At 40.8% G+C, this 20,995-nt stretch overlaps 1 protein-coding gene across 1 annotated transcript; it reads left to right on the top strand.

Moving 5' to 3' along the window:
• The first annotated feature begins 873 nt into the window (after positions 1 to 873).
• Positions 874 to 20,249, top strand: LOC117541886 (plakophilin-1). Its single transcript, XM_034209172.1, has 14 exons — positions 874 to 1,244; positions 4,868 to 4,986; positions 8,246 to 8,431; positions 8,576 to 8,856; positions 9,229 to 9,370; positions 9,511 to 9,718; positions 10,996 to 11,164; positions 11,507 to 11,624; positions 15,145 to 15,294; positions 15,399 to 15,575; positions 15,830 to 15,983; positions 16,076 to 16,262; positions 17,153 to 17,237; positions 17,949 to 20,249. Exons 1-14 carry the CDS (start codon positions 1,061 to 1,063, stop codon positions 18,021 to 18,023), a joined length of 2,235 nt encoding a protein of 744 aa, XP_034065063.1. The 5' UTR covers positions 874 to 1,060; the 3' UTR covers positions 18,024 to 20,249.
• Positions 20,250 to 20,995: the final 746 nt, after the last annotated feature.

Consider the following 20,995-nt stretch of genomic DNA (forward strand, 5'->3'; position numbering starts at 1 on the left):
ATTGCATTTAGCTTTTATCCAAAGCAACATCAAAATGATTTTACTCAGATTTTACCGAATAAGTCAGCGAAGGTGTTAGGTGGATATACCGTTGTAAAATGGAACAAGAACCGATGATTATGCTAGTATTTTGTATGGTAATTTGTGTTATTACTTCATTTATTTAAAAAGTCATCAAAAATATTACAATAAAAATCTTGCATTCAAAAGTTAACACTGTGTATTATTGGCAAAAAAGTGTATGCATAAAGTACTTATGATATATTCTGCCTTTAAGAGAATATTCCAGTCAAATTGATATTGCACAATTTGGCACAATTTATCTATAACGCCGTAATACATTTTGTTATGAATATTAACAAACCCTGACAACTTAACCCTTTCCTAAAGTGTGGATACATATGTATGACATGTACAATATATTTTTGCAGCAATGCCTTATTCCTAATTATGAATCATATGAATTATTATTGAGTGCAAGTGTAGATCTGAGGAGTCAGATAATACTCTATCATTTCCATTACTCATGCATTTAATATAGCTTACTTGGTCAAGGTTTAGCCCTTTTTTATATTGTATAAGCTCATACTGTATATTCAAGTATATGACCCTAAAATATATATATTATAAGTTATGGTTTGGCTTGAGATCCTATGCTTGAGATGCCTTAATGTATCAGGCTTCATTCCAACACTACTTATGAACTTTGAACATTTCTTGAAGCGTTAACAGAGAGAAAAAACACGTAGGCCTAGGCTACTTATTAAAGAGCAGGCTGTTTATGCTAATCAGCTCAGGTGTGCAGATATTGCACACGGCCCCGCCCACCAGTGGCTCCTGGAGAGAACTCCCTCTGGTCCCACCTCGACAGGGCGCGGTCCCGAGGGTGGAGTCCACCGCGGCTGGCTGATCTCTGAACACTTTGCCAACCTCCAGACTTGACCGTGTCCGCTGCTCTGCTCACGCTGAGGCGATCTGCGTTTTTTCCTTCGGGTCTGCACTTTATTTGGAAACTTATTTTCAACCGAACTGTTCTTGAGAAGGGCACCGAGCTGGGAAAATGATGGCTCCGGAACCGCTGCGCTCAGCTATGAATATCCGAGGCGTGGAGGACACTTCTCTCGCTGTGCCTTCCGACACCAAGCTGCACTCAGGACAGCAGCGCGTGCTGGATCAAGTGCACACCATCAAGAGAAGCAAGTCAAAACCTGGGAAGAACGGCACATTGTCCCCCCCAGCTCTAAGTATGGAAAACAAACTTTACACATTAACATCACATTAAGAATATCTCCTCATAGTGCATGATGTTCTAACCTCTTAATTTGGACAGTGAGGTTTTATTTAGGCATCCTTATAGGCATATCATTTTTGCGCTTGTTTGCTAAAATTAAATCGGTTTTTTGTGGTTCCTGGCAATTATGCGTCACACAACTTTCCCCTCAGTGACCTCCTGCAGACAGATTGAACGTGCTATTTTCCTGTGCTGTGTTTTTGGTCAACTATGTGAGGAAAACAGACCGCTCGTGGTTCTCTTTGTAGATTTTAAGTGTGGAAAACATTGCTGCTGCTTAAAGTTAACTAGTAAGCTAATTGTAATTAACTGCGAGAGAAATAGTTGTGTTGAACATGTTGAGGGGGTGTTTAGTGACAGTATCTATATCGGAGGTGTGTTGGTAACGCCATGAACATAGCATCAGCGTGTGAAATATGACCAATGGTTAGCTGCTATTAAACTAAAGTGTTTTGTTAGTGTAAGCTCTGGGAAGAGTCATAGTCTCATGATCCTATCCCTACTGTACATGAGCTTGCCACAGAGGTTTCTGTATACAGCCCATGGGGTTTAGCCACACACAGCCCAAACACATGTGTATGAAATTATATTTTAGTCTTTCAAAACCACTCTGGTATTTGGCTTTTACTTCAACAGGCATTATAAAGTACCACCAAAATTGAGAGAGAGAGAGATAAACAACAAAAACTTCATACTGTGCTATTTTACTGTTTTATTGACACATTCAATGCATTCAAGTGTGTGGCTCGCGTGATAAGAATATTTCTGACCTGTTTTAAAATGGGCCTTTTATTCAATTTAAAGATTGTAATTACAATCACTGATTTAAGATTAAATGAAAAATGTAGCCATTATGAACGCATACATCCAAACCAGGCAATATTGGTTCATAAAAAGTACCATTTGAAAGCTTGCACCTTTTTAATAATAGGCTTTATCCAAATGTGTCCACATACAGAATAGCAAAATTAACAACATATTTATTTGTCCCTTCAAGTTTGTGATTCTGTCTTTTGTGTTATAGCATAATTTAGGAGTTATGAAGTTGTCTAAAAAGTAAGGGTGCACCGAATGGGAAATTCTTGGCCGAAACCGATACCGAAAATAGGAAACAGTTGGCCGAAAACCGAATGCCGAAAGGCCGAAAATGATTAATAGAAATATATATATATAATGTATACATTTTTTACCAATGTTGTTCAGCTACCTAATTATGGAAATAGACATGATTATGGCAAAACTTAACTTAAATAATAATCACTATTATGGGTCCATAAAACATTTATTCAGCACTTTTGAATGCATACAGTACATTTATATATGTCATGTATTATTGCTAAAAAACATTATATCGCAGTCTTAGTGTCGCCAACTCGTTTCTAATATGCAAAGACAACAAATGCGTCTATGATGTATTTTCGATCAGACGAGATCTCTCTCCCCCGTCTGTGTGCGAGGGGGCGGGGCAGTTTACACACACGCAGCTGCTACATGCAGCGGAGCACACTGCGGAGATGGCGGAGAGAACGCGCTTCGAGGTGTGGTTAAACTTTACCTGTCTCGATGTGGAGAATACTTGTTACCATAAGTGCAATAAGAGTTTAGCATGTTAAAGGCTCAGGGCAATCTCGATGACAACGGTCAATGTTCCCCCCCCTGTGAGCCAGCCGCGAGCATGGTCGCCGGGTCTTTATTACGTCATAACAACACGTTAGGTTACCAACGTAAGCCTGTTCTGACATTCGGTGATATTTTTTCGGTGCTAAAACCCTTTCGGCCGAAAGCCGAAAGGGCCTTTTTAACCATTTTCGGCCGATAATTTTCGGTGGCCGAATATTCGGTGCATCCCTACTAAAAAGAGAGCGAGGTGTAAAGTAACCTCAAGATCTGACAAGAAAAGACTTTGCTGTGAGCGAATTTCGACATTACACACAACAGAAGGATAGTCAAACTCAGAATATTAATGAAAACAACCACAAGGTTAGTCTTGCACATACGCCTGAGGCTGCTCTTAATATTCCTATTCCACCAACCTGTTCATAGATTAAGCTAAGCAGTGTTAATGGTTCACATATAGAGGTAATGAGACAGTTGGACCCTCTGGACCGGGGACATTCCCGTTTGCAGCCAAGATATTATTAGATATTTCTGCTGCAATCCCTGCATAATACTAACAAGAAGTTGTGTTCATAGTGATCAAAGATTTAAAGGTAGAAGAAAGAAAGTGTTGCGTTAAAACACATAAGCTAAATTGTACAAAATAAATTTAAAAAATTTACTAAATTAACAGGTGATATCATTGGAGTGTAACACTTGTTGACGTGGCAACACATTAGTCAATAACTTGAATTAACATGAATTAAAATGATTCTTTACTGTATAATGTACATAGTATAATTGACATAATATTGCACTGTAAGAGATTGGAACTCATTGTCCACTCTTTGAGTATCGGTATTGGTGCCTCTGCATCCTCTTGTGAAACTCAGAAAATGTAGAAAAAAATGCAAGGCTAGATAGTAATAGTGTCGGCTAAGGAATCAAATATATTTTATTTTTTCAGTAACTGGCCCTTTAAAGAGATTCTAAAATGTATGACAGGTATTTAGTCACGTTGTGTTCGCTGCATAGACCTCATGTATGATAACGGTGATTCATATGCCGTTGTTTTGACAATCATAATCCTGTAATGGTGTGGTGAAGACACAGCCTTACATTTTGGGACAATGTGCAAACATTGCGTTTTTATGAATCACCCAACGAGACAGACGGGCTGAGGTGCCAGCACACGTTGGCTCTGTGGCTGGATTAAGTTTACTCGAAGACTGTGAATGACATTATGATGACAGGTCTGTCATCATATGATGTGATGTGATTGTAGATTGCCAGTCATGCAAATTGGAAACAAATTTGTTTTGGATGATGATCTGAAAAACGACAGAGCGATTGGCAAGCTAATATCATTAAAGTTCAAATTGTTATTCATTTCAGACAAGTATTTAATCAGAGGTTATACAGAAACCTTATGACAATCTTGAAAAATATTTAATAATTCAATAATAAAAACATAATTCACGGAGTTAAACAAAAGAACTGCATTAGGAGAAATAAAGAAAATAATTTAAGTGTTGTGTATTTTATGCCAAAAGTAATGCATTGAGGATTTGCTTTTGAGCTTCTTGAAACTGACGGGTAATGGAGGCAGTACGGTTTTCAATGTTGAAGAGGTCTATCTATTATGGGATGTTTAGTGTTTTCCTACTTTATCAGTTTAGGATCCTGTAGTTTATGAAGGAGACTGTCTTTCCATTATGTTAATATGGGTGGGCAGCGCCAGATTTCATCGCCCAAAGGGGGGCAGAGAGCTAACCTGATTCTGATTGGCTCATTTGGGGCATCTTTTTGTGTTCTAATGTAAACCTTTAAATACATTTGAGTGTGGGTTTATATGTCATTCTGACTGTGCAGAGTTCCCTCCATGGGATCAATTAAGTAAAGGACTTTGTTTTGAGCTTGACTGCATGGTATTGTGAGTTGTTGTTCATTTCAGTTTCCATATGTCTCTTCTGTTAACAGGCCCATTACCGCAGAATATGTCAACATGTGAGTTTGGAACCTTCAAGTTTTCTCCGTCCAAAGCAAATGCGTTCTTCAGTCGCGCCAACTCCAGTCAGTCAACAGGCTACACCAAAGTGGTAAGTGCGCTGTTGTTTTAGTGTTTGTCAGCGCTAATACCCTTTTACTTTTCACAGACATAACATTAAACGACAACAATGGTAGTTTTAGCTACTGTTATCAAAGATACTTAAAGGTCACCTATTATGCAAAATCCACTTGTTCATGTCTTTTATACATAAACATGTGTCCCCTCTGTGTAAAGAGATTCTGAAAGTTTCAGGAAGAAAGACCCCCTCTCTTTTTGTCCTGATCCATTTATATAAAAACCTATCTGAAAATGAGCCGATCAGATTTTGACCACTTTATGATGTGATAACGTTTTATCACCCCACCCCCCCCCACCTTATCACCTGAATCTCCTCCTAGAGCACCATTGTGTTTTTTTTAACCAAATCTCTCTCAGAGGGGCGTGGGGAGGGGCTCCTTATTTTCATCTAAAGTAACAGACACAGAATCAGCACTTTTCAAACAGAGGGGTTTATGGGATGCTACAATGCATGATCTGTTTAGTATTTGGAGCCAAACACTTCAGAGACATGTTTTTTATCTGAGACCTACAATATTATAATAATAATAATAGATTTATTTTGTTAGCGCAATATATTGATAAAAAACAGTATAATAGGGGACCTTTAATAGTGCATTCATTACATGTTACTTGTTACTTGTACATTACTGTTTTATTTGTGTTACTTCTTCTTAAATCATCTTTTAGGATGAAATGACACATGTTTGCAGGAATCCATCACAGTTATTAGATAATGATGAAGTTTTATTCCGCATTTTTTCTCATAATAAAAAACGGTGCTGTTTGTCGAAATTCTTCTTTAATTAAACGAATAACTAAATCACTGCTTTATGATAGCATACCTTTTTAAAACAATAATATGAAACAACGTATTTATTGCACAGAAAAAAATAAGAATTTAAAGGAATAATTACCTGTTTGCTGTCAACGAAAACTGAAAACTGAGAAGCTAGCGTTACTCTGTCAACAAAAGCAGCCTGCCCGCACCTCTAAAGCTCTCAAATCAACATGTTATAACCTGTTTGTTGAATCCATAGAAAAATCTGTTCTGGTTTTTCGGTGAAAACATGCAGTAACAGTGCATGTGCTGTGAACTCTTGGATACCTAAACACCTCGATATCTTGATCCAACTGTTCAAAAAAGAAAGTTTTTATTTGATCATAGAAACCAAATCCTGCCGAATGGGAGGCCCTCATCTGTGACCGTTGATTTAAGACATTGTTTTAAAGAAACCTTAATATACAGTAGTTATGTTGGTTGAGCTCATGGTGAAACCACACAGGTTTGCAGCTTGATTAATAAAGTTTAATGGAGTACACTGCCTTATGTGTCAGGCACGTGTGATTTTCTAATTTTGGATATGGACAAATATTTGTTTGTTTTGAGTTTTACTAGACTCCAAATTCTACAGTGGAGTGTGTGTGTGTGTGTGTGTGTGTGTGTGTGTGTTAAAATGCATGCTCTGTGTTTGTCTGACCTATTGACAGTGAGTTGAGGCATGTCTAGGGAGTGTGGTGAGGTGTTGTTGCTGATGAAGATTATGTTCTGATACTTTGTGTTTCCTTTGTGTTACTCTGGTTGTGTGGATGAGGAATGTGTCACCTCAAGCAAATCAAATCCCTAAATCACGTTTTAAAACCCCTTGCAGAGCTGGTAACATTGTTGTCTTATCTTGTATACAGCACCTTAAATGACACCTGTCATACAGTAAACTATGTCTTAACACTGCTGTATTAAATGAAAGCTTTAACAACATAAATATTCATTTAATAAGTGAAGGAACAAATAGATCTGAATGATCACCAAACAACAACAGTTACCCAACCTCCTACCACTCTTATATATAGAATAACTTATCACCTTAACTCTGTGATAATCTTACTCAGAAATGATGTCGGATAACTAGATGGAAATGACTCTCGATAACATATTTGAAAATGATCTAGCTTGATTCAAGAATACCTTTGATGGTTGACATATGGCGGTTATGTTATGCATTGCAAAAAAGCTTAAATCCATCAGAAGTTATGAATTATAACAAATAAAATGGCTCCTGCTGTTGTTTCTCTGCTGCGTCTATTTGCTCTGCTGAATTTGCATCAGTCTCCAGTCTGGCCTCTGATATGAGGAAGGCTGTAGCCAAATGAAGGGGCATGCAGCACTCTCAGAGTAAACACACGGTCAGTTCTTATCAAACATGTTGTTGACACATCTCTCCTCCATCATGCTTTTAGCTTGCTTAGTAGCGAGGCTGGCTAGTAACTAAGCAACTAGTCCAATTTTAAAAAGGGGAAACAGAGCCGGTACATACAGTCTTCAGTGTGTGTGTTTGTATATATTTATATATACCTAAGTGTATGTTACCTGCTTCCCCATTAGCAAATATACCGTCCTAATAAATGCCACAGTTCAATTTAAGACGCCTACATGTCGGCTGCAGAAGTTGAGAGTTTGTAAGCTAAGATTTTTATGAGTTTTTGGTGCTCATGGGTGCACACTCCTTTCCTTACTAACGTTTGGTGTGTTCAAAGGCGGATGGGAATTTTCCTCCCTGGCAGATTTGTGATTTGAATTGTACCTTTTCAACTAAGCCAATAGGAGATCAAGGCTTAGTGGAGAGACAGTCTCATCTTTAAAGAATTAGCTAGACCTGTTCTGTCATTTTGCCCTTCCTGAGCCAAGTTTCTCTCTAATTTGAGGCAAAACTTGAAAACCTGCTTTCGACACACACCTTCACATACAAAAGGACATACACACTAGTGCAAAAAAGTCAAAATAAAATGATCCATAAACCAGGCATAATTGTCAGATTAAAGGGTTTAATGACATGCTGTGTATTACCTGAACACACAAAGATTCTCTGTGAGAAACTGCTCAAATGTGCCAGCAGTCTTTTAACACAACTGCCGGAGTTGGTGTCCAATGACAGATATTACGTTACTCTTGTCCGTTTGGTGGTGCACTCTGTTGCCTTCAGCATGAACCGAGGAAGAGGAAATGTGTGCAGGCTTTGTGTGAGGTCAAATTCCTCTGTCTTGGTTTATAGGGGACTACTGTGGAAACTGTTTGAGTAGAGTTTGGTCTAATCTCTTCCTTTTTTTGCAACATGGATTGTTACTACAGTAAAACATTAAGGGGATACAGTAATCAGAGAATTGTTACTGCCATCTAAGTGTAGTGTAGTACAGTATTTTAATAGGAAATGCTTTATGTGAAAGCCACTGACTTACATTACTTTCTTTTTTAGGGACATACTACAAAGAGTCGCACTCTATCTGCTAAAACCTCCAAAGGACAACATTACAGCTCAGGTGGATGGGAACAGAATAACTTTGCCACCCAGACCCTGACCCCCAATGGGCTGAGATCCGCTCGCAGTGACCCGGCCTTGGCTCGGTCATTTGGTGCTGCTCATACAGGCGGAACTGTTATGGTGATCAGTCATTATTATTTGAAAATGTAGTGATACTGAATTGCCATTGTCATGTTTTTTTTAGGGAATAGATTATTCAAACAAATATCAGAAATACTCCACAATACTGTTCTTTATGAGCATTGTATATCACTCTTTTCTCAGAGAACCAAAGGGCAGGCGGTCCAGAACAACATCATGCAGAATCGAGTCAATAGACAAAGCGTCTACTCTACGAGCAGTAACCAACAGGCGACCAGTAACCACCAGATGAACAGTAACCCCCAGACGACCAGTAACCACCAGATGAACAGTATCTACCAGATGACCAGTAACCCCCAGATGACGAACAGCCAGATACACATGGTCCAGCAGCCCTCCATGCACTCTATGACTGACGGCAGGATGGGAACCATCAAAAAGTCCAACATAGAGCAGATATCAGCGTGAGTTCACCTGGCTTGCTTGACAATTTCAGACAATAAGAGGGGGCTTGACATGGGCAACAAGTTTCTTGTACAGGGTGGTATATGGACTCGTTTACATTTTATCAGCATATACATATAGTTTGTTGCAGGTCAGTTTCTCAATAAAGTTGATTTATGTTATTAAAGCAGGCCATTCATCATTTGTTGCTGGATTTGGCTGCAGACTTTGCCATGTGCCGTGTTTTTATGCTTGGATCCAATATAAGTGCAGTCCATTTAAAAATAAAAACATATACTGGGTTATAAAATGTTCCCAGGTTTCAAATGACAAAAGAGCAACAATCAGCTTATTTGTGTATCGAATCTCCAACTCTATGCCTATTTCTGCAGGGTGAACAGCTCGGTGAACATGTCAGATATGACCCTGAAGCAGGCAATAGAGTTCCTGTCTCACTCAGATGAGAATTACCAGCAATGTGGAGCCACCTTCATTCAACACACCACCTACAAAGAGGAAAGCACCAAACAGGAGGTCAGTGACACACCCTGCATGTTTGCACACATGGAAGTTGTATATTCTCACATGACATCTGTGGGATGACGGTTCATGATGGTAATACAACTGGTGCATGCTCTCTGTTTATACCTTTGTGTGACATTTTTGTGTCCCAGGTTTTCAAAATGGGAGGTATCCCGGATCTTGTGACCCTGCTGCGGAGCGCCAACCCTGGGGTGAGCCAGGCTGTTGCTGGCGCTCTGAGGAACCTGGTGTTCAAAGACCAGGCTAGCAAGTTGGAGGTTCAGCACTGTGGCGGGATCGCTAAGGCCCTGCAGCTGCTGAAGGAGTCGGACTCTACTGAGACCCAGAAACAAATAACTGGTAGGACTTATTGGGACAGGAACTCAAGATATAAGAATGCCTCTGGTGCCTTTTTAATTAAAAAATAAATACATATAAACATGTCAAATATATATTTTAAATAAATAGCCAGTTCTTGGTTTTCAATTATGGATATGATTTCTGCACTTATTCAGTAGATAAGGAGGACATCATTCAAGTAATAAATATGATTGTAATACAGGTTTAACACAGTTTATGTCATATAACGCTTGTTAAACCACATACATAAAAGCTACCAATTGATCTTCCTCCTTTTCTGAATCTCCTCCTAGAGCACCATTGTGTTCTTTTTAACCAAATATCTCTCAGAGGGGCGTGGGGAGGGGCTCCTTATTTTCATCTAAAGTAACAGACAGAGAATCAGCACTTTTGAAACAGGGCTGAAACAGAGGGGATTATGGGATGCTACAATGCACGATCTGTTTGGTATTTCGAGCCAAACACTTCAGAGATGTTTTTTATCTCAGAACTATAATGAAAAACAGTATAATAGGGGACCTTTAATAGTGCATTCCTGTTTTATCTGAGTTACTTCTTCTTAAATAATCTTGAATCCATCACAGTTATTAGATAATGATGATGTTTTATATGCATTCACTTTTTTTTTCATAATAAAAACGGTGCTGTGTGTGTGTGTGTGTGTGTGTGTGTGTGTGTGTGTGTGTGTGTGTGTAAAAATATGCATGCTCTGTGTTTGTCTGACCTATTGACAGTGAGTTGAGGCATGTCTAGGGAGTGTGGTGAGGTGTTGTTGCTGATGAAGATTATGTTCTGATACTTTGTGTTTCCTTTGTGTTACTCTGGTTGTGTGGATGAGGAATGTGTCACCTCAAGCAAATCAAATCCCTAAATCACGTTTTTTAAAACCCCTTGCAGAGCTGGTAACATTTGTGTCTTGTATACAGCACCTTAAATGACCCCTGTCATACAGTAAACTATGTTTTATTAAATGAAAATGAAATGAAAGCTTTAACAATATTCATTTAATAAGTGAAGGAACAAATAGATCTGTATGATCACCAAGCAACAACAGTTACCCAACCTCCAAACCAATTGAGCTTCCTCCTTTTTGTACCATATACATTTTCAGGAGCAATACTTGTCCAGTACCACACCAAGGTCAAATCTCTTTCATAACTTTCTTTTAACAATGGTTCTTTGACCATCCACTTCAGATACAAACATTGATTTAAAAATAATAAGGGCAGCAACATGATGCAGCTTAGTTGTAACTCTACCTGTCTTGTCGTTTTTAGGACTGCTCTGGAACCTGTCCTCTGCCAACGACCTGAAGCAAGAGCTGATTGCTACAGCGCTGCCCGCCCTGACGGAGAACGTGGTGGAACCTTTCACCTGCTGGTCAGACAAAAGCACCAACAACAACATCCACCCTGATGTCTTCTACAGCGCCACAGGGTGCCTGCGGTGAGAACACTTCATTAATCAGAGCCTCTGATGTTAAATTGTTATGCCTTCAGGGCAGAGATCAGGTAGTTCACAACAAGTTTAATTAAATAGAGCAACATTTTGATGTCACAAACATCGTTGTCAAGGCTTCACAAAGCCAATGGCTGATCAATTAGTTATGAAATGGTTTAAGTCATTTTTAAACGGAAGTGCCAAACTTTTCCAGTTTTTTTGTAGGATATTGTTTGCTGATGGAATATTTTGCATCTTTAGTTGAGGCACTCACAATTCTGTGTTATTTAATTTGAGACGAGTAGGTGTTTCCTTTTGGATTTAAATGAATGATTGAAATATGTTTAGGAACCTGAGCTCCGGCAAAAAGAAGGACAGAGAGGCAATGAGAGATTGCAGCGGCCTAATCAACTCCCTCATGAGTTACATCCAGTCCTGTGTGGCGGAGGACAACCCTGATGACAAGGTAAACTTTCTCATCATTCTCATCTGTCGGTCAGCTGTCTCATTTGTACCTCTCTAGGTCGTCCTCAGACGAGCCCTCCATCGTCGCTTCCAGTCATCCCGGTTCTCCATACATCTGGCCAGTTCATTGGTACTTTGTGCTCCTACGTCGTTCTTGAGTACGTCCACGTATGTTTGTGCGGGACGTCCTCGTGACCGATGCCCGTGTGTTGGTTCCCACAGCACCAATTTGCCGGCTGGCAGCTCTTGATGCCTTTGGCAATGTCCTGCTAGTCTCATTCTCCTGGCTGCAATTTTCTCGCTCACCCTTGGTATTCCCTCGTACAGGATGTTGTTGGTTAAATGTACACTCTTGCTGATGTTAAATACTGCTCGCAACATTCTGGTGTAGCATCCTTCTAGAGACTTTTGCAGGGTTGGCTTCAGGGTCCAGCATTCACTGCCATAGAGGAGAACAGACTCTACCGTTGCATAGAAGAAGCTGAGTTTGATTTGACGGGGGAGGTTGGAGTTCCATACACTGGTCGTGCCGTTCAGGGCCCTCCATGCAAGTGCCTTCCTCACCTTAAGATCTTGCTCGGTTGAGTTGACCCATGAGCCCAGGTACTTGAGGTCCTTGACTTCTTTAAGCACAGTGCCTTCTGTTGTTGTCAGAGGTGGATGTTCCGGTAAGATGTTATAGGTAATAACCTCAGTTTTCTTGGCGTTTAGCCTCAGGCCAACCTTGGCACACTCTGACTCCACTCTGTTCAGGAGTTCCTGTGCTTGCTCCATGCTGTCGGAGAGCAGGCTGATGTCGTCCGCATAGTCCAGGTCTGTCAGGACTACTGTGGGATGTCGTCTCGACCTCCTTGGTGTTAGAGTGAAACCAAGATCCTGCTCTCGTCCATTGATGGCCTTCCTGAGCACGTAATCCAGGACCATGATGAAGAGGAAGGGGGCCAGGGTGTCCCCTTGCATTACCCCAGCCAGGATGTCAAACTCCTCGCTGTTGCCATCTGGGGTCACCACCCTGGCCCGTGTTCCTGCGCACATGGTCTCTATTGCCCGGAGTAGATTGGGAGGGACACCGTAGGCCTCAAGGATCTTCACCATTGTGCTTCTGTGGATTGAGTCAAATGCCTTTTTTGAAGGCGATAAAACACAGTACAGAAGTCCGGTTATCCTTTTTCACCTCCTCGATCGTTCTCCTTAGCGCCAAGATCTGGGCTGCGGTGGTTCTCCCCTCTCGAAAGCCATTCTGGTTCTCCCTCAGGTGAGGGTCGATGGCGTGCCGTATCCTGTTCAGTATCATCCGGTTGTAAACCTTTGCGGTGATACATGTCAGGCTGATGCCTCGGTAGTTGTCTGGCTTTGAGAGGTCTCCAGCTTTAGGCACCGGGATGATGTTGGAGAGAGACCATATATCAGGCTGCATGTTGTGCAGTAGAGCGAGGTTGCAAAAGTCTAGGACGAGGTCATCGAGATCACAGTACTTTAGGACCTCCGGGGGTATGCCATCCGGCCCAGCACTTTTGACCTCTCTCACTGTGGACTGCGCCCTGGCAAGCTCACTGGCTGTGAAGGGACCATCGTCGATGGGCAGGTTCTGGAGGAAAGCTGGTATACTTTCCTCAGCTCCATCCGCTATTGTGCCCAGCAGGCTTTGGAAGTGGTTGAACCAGGTCGTCACCCTCTCCTCGGGGCTGTGTCCCTCAACCTGTCCCTCCTTAGTCCTCTTCCGCCCAGTCATCTCATTGATGACCCTCCAGGCCTCCCCATATTGCCTTTCACCTTGCGCTGCCTGCACTCTTCGCACACTCTCCATCAGTTCCTCCCCTTTGATGGTGTCGTAGGCACTGAAGATAAACTGTTTGGCTTCGTTCAGTACCCCACGTCTCTCCAAGGTTGGTTCACGCTCAAAGTTGAGGCGTGCTTCCTCCACCCTACCCTGTGCTGCTACGACCTCCGGATGTCTGTACCGTAGGGAGGTTCTGGCTCTGTCCAGCATGGGCACACATAGCCTGGTCGCCTCCTCATTTGCAACAATGAATCTCCTGTATTCGCTGATGGGCTCCGCTCCCTTATCCAGCTGCCGAAAGCGCTTACTAACCTCCTCCGTATACCTGGTTTGAAGGCCAGGGTCGGTTATGAATGCCTTCCAGTCATGCCGGATCTTGGGGCTTGGCTTGGGGACCCTGAGGCTCAGTCGCACCCTCATGGAGACCATGCAGGGATCAGAGCCCACAGAGCTGAACGTGCTCTACGGTTCAGCATTCAAGATGGAGTTCCTCCACTTTTGCCTCACAAGTATGTAGTCCAACTGACGTAGCATACCTGTGGCTCGATCTTGGAAGGTCCATCTCTTGCCTGTTCTTTTCCGGAACATGGTGTTCACTGCCAGTAGCTCGTGTTCCATGAGAAGGGCCATGAGGTATGTGCCATTGCGGTTGGTAGAGTTGTGGTATGGGTAGGGTGCGTCCTCTGGTCCAAGCCTTGCGTTGAAGTCACCCAGGATTGCCAGGAAGTTGTGCGCTGGGACATCTCGGACTGCTGTTGCAAGGTCCTCATAGAACTTCTCCACCTCCTCAGATGGTGCCACGTTGGTGGGTGAGTACACGACTGACTGTTGTTACTGGGTTGCCTGAGAACTCTGCAATAAGGATCCTATCGGTGTGATGATAAACCTGACGGAGAGCCTTACGCGCCCAAGGGCCCAGCATTAGCCCTACACCCCCTGTTGCAGCCTGGGCCTCGTTTCGCCACGCAGATGCAGTGATGAACGTGTATCTCTCCACTCTGCCCAGTACCCAGCACCTTCATCTTTTTCACATTGTCTCTCTAACACTGAATTATGGATATGTGAGCACGCAAGACCAGTTTTGTTTGGATTCATGTCTGGTGCCGTATTCTAGTTCCCTCCTGTAGAACTACAAGTGTCTTACAAAGTGATTTCAGTCTCATTACATAGCATATACTTAATCCGTACAATACAATACAATACAATAAAAGTACACATAAACACTGCAGGCGTGTGTATACATTTAGCTGATGCTCTGATTTGAATTTATTTTGGGTGTGGATGTGTTTGTGTTCTAATTATGTGTGTAGCTCTCTGTTTACTTCTTGTAATGAAGCAGAGGGGGAAGTTATCTCGTGTCAGCCTCAAGTTATTTAGTTGCTGCGCTTTATGCGTGTGACTCACTTTAAATTCCCCTTGTAGTTGAAATGTTGTATACTTTATAAATAGACTTGCCTTGATGCATTGATGGTCATATATATATATATATATATATATATATATATATATATATATATATATATATATATATATATATATATATATATTGTCTTCATTTGAGTTGTTTACTTACTTTTTAATGAAGATCAAAATAATTTACTTTTCATCGAGCGTAATTAACTGAATTTACTGAAATAAAAAGACAAACTGACATTTAAGACCTTGATCAATGTTTTCTTACTCGATTGGGAAATATCGTACATCTGCTATGCAATGAACTTAATAATCTCCTCTCCTCTAGTCTGTGGAGAACTGTGCATGCATCCTCCATAACTTGACCTACCAGCTGGAGGAAGAGTCCCCTGGGTGCTACAGCAAGTTCCAACCTGCGGGGAGGAAAAGCTCCACGATTGGATGCTTCAGCCCCAAGAGCAGCAAGGCCCAAAAGGAGGTGGGCAACAACCGCCAAACCTACACTTCAGGAGTGTTGGTCAAATCATGACCAGCCTTTATTCCAGGCAGCCTTCTCATCTCCTTCTCGTCCTTTCTCCTCAGATTTCACTTGACGCGGTACGGGGGATGCCGGAGGAGAGCAACCCGACAGGTGTGAACTGGTTGTGCCACCCCAAAGCCATGCAGACCTATATGTCTCTGCTGGGCTCGTCCCAGAAAGATGCCACCCTGGTGGCCTGCTGCGGGGCCCTGCAGAACCTCACTGCCTTAAAGGGAGCGGTGAGTACAAAAACATCAATGATTAGGACTACCATTTGTGTGTTGGGTTTTATCAGACATTTAGGATTATCTCAGATTAATTTGAACAAGGCGAAGAGCAACAGGGACGGAGATGTGGAAGGAATAATGAGTATAACTCACAATAAGGACTGAAAGGGAAAGTGAAATGCATGCAAATGTCAAATAATTACAAAGACAGCTGCATTTTGTATCACAAATTACTGATCTTTCTGCATTGTTTGCTTCCCTTACAGGGGTCCAGTTCCATGAGTCAGTTAATGGTTCAAAAGCTGGGGGCTCTCATGTACCTTCGACCCCTTTTAAAATCTTCCAACCCGGGCCTGCAGAAGACTGCCATGTCTCTGCTGGGTAACATGTCTCGGACCAGCAGTTTGCAGACCTCCATGGGTGAGGAAAAGCGTGACATGTTGATGTTTTTTCGCAGGCAACAGATACATGAATGTTTATTGATTTGACTGGTTCCTTTGTCTTGTCTACAGCAAAGCAGATCCTGCCTGACATCACCAGCCTCCTCTCCTCTAGCCCCAAAGAGTTGGGAAACTCCGACGACACCATAACATCAGCTTGCAACACAGCATGCCAGCTGATGTTTGCGGACAGTGAGGTCAGCAAGAAAGTCGTCGATAATAGTCTGGTGTTATCCATGACCGACCTCAGCAAGAACGCGTGAGTTTTAATTGGTTCATAACTCAGCTAAATTCAGCTTTCATAGCTGTGACAAACTTCAATGGAGCGGTTGTGTTTCATAGGTTTTACACAAATAACTTGTTTGCCTTAAACGGTTGTTTCAACCATATTTTAACATTTTCACTAACCATTTATTCAGTATATTTGCCCATATTTTCACTTCTGACTGACTTTTATGCCTCCACCCTTATACAATGACAATGAACGGAACATTTTGAGGGTTGCTCAAAGCACTACAAAATACTAAAACCAGAGCACACCTCTTTCCAGAGAAAGAAATGATGTTACTCTGCCAACAGTTTACCTGGAACTACTTTCTACCAAATAATTTTTCTCAAACTCTTACCAGCATATTCTGTGGATATGTAAGGTGTTATGTTAAGATAAGATGGAACTTTATTATCCAACAACAGGATCAGAGTGAAAAACAGGATTCACACAAGGTAAACAATAATGATAAAATAGAATAGGACATGTAAATAATAATACAAAAATAAAGTGATAAAGTAACTGTTGAAACAACATATCACAGTAAAACGTTGAGCATTTGAATGGACATGGATACTTACGGGTTACAGGGTTTAGCCCTTGAAGGACTGTCCGAGGCACTTAGCGCTGTGCCCAGGAGGGACAGTGCACAGTAAACAATGATTTCCATGTTGGTTGGTGAGTTAGATATCAAGACATATTTGTTGTAGTACCATCTACTATTGTTGCTATTGCTGCTGATCAACAAAAGGTTATTTTAACACAAAAAAGCTGTCCACTGTCAAATTATTTCAAAAAGATGTATGCCTGAAATGCCTTATTTTCCTTAAAATTCCTTCCTTTGCTGCCTTTCCCTACTGATCTCTGCCTTTCTTCCCTAGGTCTTTCCCAAAAGGCAGCAGAGCCGCTTCGATGTTGCTCTACACCTTATGGAGCGATAATAATTTGCAAGGAGTCGTGAAAAAGGTAATTCAATAAGAACTGAAATGCATGTGTTTCTGACATTCTATGGCAAACACAACACAAACCTTTTGTATCAATGCATCAGGGTAAAGCTTAGCACATGCACACACTGCCTAATACAGGCAAAAGGGAGGGGCCAGTTGAAACTGGTGGGTGTTTGTTATTACTCCTCTGGCTCACACACACTCACTTTCCCTTCCCACCTGCCACACCCAAAAGCTCAGTGAACACAGAAACAGTTCACTCTGGAATCCTGGCCGACTAGTTTTGGATGATGGAAGAAAGATAAAAAAAGAGGTTGTGACATCAAGAATGTACTGAGTGAAGGACAGACAGAACGCATTAAAGATATTTAGCAAGTCTGTCTGTGACTTGAGCAAAAGTGCTTAAATGTATAATGTAAACGGTAACTTATACGTGCCGAAACATAAATAGTGACAAGAGAGGTTAAACACTACCATCATTAGCTCCCCTAAGTTACTGACATTGAACATTTTATTTGAAGTAGAGCAAGGTGTGTGTGTGTGTGTGTGTGTGTGTGTGTGTGTGTGTGTGTGTGTGTGTGTGTGTGTGTGTGTGTGTGTGTGTGTGTGTGTGTGTGTGTGTGTGTGTGTGTGTGTGTGTGTGTGTGTGTGTGTGTGTGTGTGTGTGTGTGTGTGTGTGTGTGTGTGTGTGTCGTTCTTACTGATTTCTTCTGTATGGTTGGTTCCACAGCTGGGGCTGGACAAATCACTTTTTGTCAATGACTACACCACTTCAGTGCACAAGTCCATGCAGCTCTCTGAGTGAGTGACAGAAGAGCAGAACAGCACCACAGAGCTTGAGAGGTTTGATTGCTTCAAAGTACTTTCATCTGCATGTATTCAGATTTAAAGGGTTTGTCGGCCGAAATGAGCTGAATTTGTGTCATGAGGTTTAAAATTCTCTGCTCCTCTTTTCCTGTATTTACTGTGTGTGTGTGCTCGCAGATGAAAAGCAGCATGTTTAGACACTGTGTGGCCACACCCTTGTAACAAGGAGATTCAATTACATTAATAACGTAACAACCTTGTTGAAAGAGCCTTTAAGAGTCAATCATACATTGTACAAAAAAGACAGCTTTTAAATTCCTGGATAATTGGTGTGTTGCGTATTTAATTTGCATATGTTTCTGTCTGTGTAAATAAAGGGTGAGTGTGTGTGATTGGTAGGTGAAGAGTGCATGGCTGCAGAAACCCAGTTCCTCTGGCTGAGAGCTGCAGAGTTTCTAAAGCCATGCAGAGATTAGCTGGATTCATGAATGCCATTGTTGTCCGTCTGCAGTTAAAATGTTCTTATCCTTATCTTTTGCTGCCTCAAGGACCGAGCAGCCGAAAAATAGAAAGTAATAAGAAGAATATACGAAAAGCTGTTTTGAAAAATACTTTCTGTATTTGGATACTGTGGCACCCACATCAAATCTTGTACATTCAACTCAACGTTTTTGTTAACTTGTTTCGATTTCATTATTTTTTTAAACAAAAACAAAATGGAAACAGCTTTCAACTAAAGTGCCTGAAAAATGTAAGGAAGTTTCCTTTTTTTAGAAATGTACTTGTTTGCTTTCTCGCCAAGAGTCAATAATAAGATCGATACCTCTCATGTTTGTGATTTGAATATAAAGCTGGAACCAGAAGCCATTCAGCTTAGCTCACAATAGCTATCCGATTCCTTGAAATAGCTATCCTGCCTCTGTCCAAAAGTAACAACATTTCACACAAGCAACTCTAAAGCTCACACATTGACATTGGGTTTATGAGCCCTGTAAATCTATAATCTGTGATTTTACACCGTTTTCCGTGTGGATTTTACGAACAAGATATAAAGAGTTGTGGAAATATGTTACCTTTGCGCTAAGTTAACAGCCGCTCCTGGCGATAGCTTCATATTTATTTCAAAGATTTGAGAGGGGTACCAATCATATCATCTAACTCTTATCGAGAAAGCATATCAATATAATTATGAACTCATAAATCTCAAAAAGATCTATTACTTTACATTGCAGTACTAAATCTAAACACCTTGTTCTTTTGCTTTGTCATTAGTTTTGTTGTTGTTTGTTTTTTAGAACTGTTTTTCTTGTTTAAAGTGAGCAATTGGAGTTCTCTAGCTTCTATAGTCTTAGTTATGTTCACGAATAACATACAAGGAATTTATTTTTAAGATATAACATATTAAAAAATGTTAACAAATACTAAGTGTTATACATCTGTTAGTTTAGAATGATATGAACTAGTATAGATGTAAACATTTAAATAGTATTTGTTAAAGTATGAAGCCTTCTGTTAAAACATATTTTGTATATGATGATAATGATAATACATGAATCTGAAACTGTTCATGGAGTGCCACAGACCCAACATGTAACCCCATCATTATTCCCACTCGGTTATCCCCCTGAAAACCCTTTGGAGTCTAGTTTAATAATTATCAACAGATAGCATAGCTAGACACATTAAGAGTCTTTAAAGTGTGATTCAACAGAAGTCTCTAGGGAGATAATAATGTAGGTCTAATGAATAATGATCTGTCTATACCCCCTCAGGCAGGAGAAGTTGCACAAAACATATTTCAATTATTATTTAAAAAAAACATTCATCTTCATCTAAAACGGTCCTATGTAAGGTTTGCTACTTTGGCTAAACACTCATAAAGGATTATTCCTCTTCTCATAACCCAAATACAAAAGACAAAATATGTATTTCCTGGAAACCAGTTTTAAATCCTATTAACAGACCCAACTCAACAAATGTCTGAAGCAAAGATAATAGATAACTCTTTGGGGATTCCCAATGACTCCAACAACACACTGCAGTGAACTGTTTTGAGCTTTAGTTGCAAAGTCCTGCTGAGGTTCCTTTGCCTCTGGGAAGATTGATGTCAGTATTGCTTAGAATGTGTTTTGTAATAAGTAAGAAATGTGTGTGTGGCTTATAATTCGGAGCTTCTCCTGTCGCTCAGTCTGTACAGAGAATAAATTCCACATGTGAAAAACAACATTGTAAGTTGTGTTTTTTTCTTCAACAACCAAATTCAAGTAATGGAATATGCTAACAAAAGGTTTGTATTATGTGCAGCCGATGTGAGCACTTTTGGAATAAACCTCATTCTCTATTTTTTCTTAACCCTTGTGTGGTGTTCGGGTCAAATTGACCCGATTTCCATTTTAAATGAATAAAAAAAAATATAAGGATATTTTCGTTCAACCTGAAACTCAATGGCCGGGGCTTATTTATAGTGACGGACATGTGGAATTGTTTTTATTTTTTTCCACTTATGAAAAAATGCCCACCCGCATTTATGTCCTTCATAAGAGGTTCGGGTCAATCTGACCCGGATACAATACCAGGACAGAGAGACAGAGAAAAACACACAGAAACACACAAACTAAAGACACACACACACAGAAACACACAAACTACTGTAAAGACACACACACACGCACACACACAATCGTATGCATAGAGAAGCTGTTTGATCCTGTTTTCCCTTGATCTTTACCCTTTGTAGTGTGTACACACAACTATCCTAGAACATTATAAACATTTTAGATCTTCCAGAAATGTATAAACATTTTACATTTTCTCGCACTGTCCCCCCTCGCACCTGCACGCCGGAGGAGGGACTAAACAGAGACATAACCTCAGTGTAGTAACAGTGTAGTGCAGAACTACAATTATCTACCAACAAAATGGCCAAAAGATATTCTGCTCAGAGCCTTGGAGCTAATAATGGATGAGAGT

This window comes from Gymnodraco acuticeps, unplaced genomic scaffold, assembly GCF_902827175.1.
Source record: "Gymnodraco acuticeps unplaced genomic scaffold, fGymAcu1.1, whole genome shotgun sequence".
Classification (NCBI taxonomy): domain Eukaryota; kingdom Metazoa; phylum Chordata; class Actinopteri; order Perciformes; family Bathydraconidae; genus Gymnodraco; species Gymnodraco acuticeps.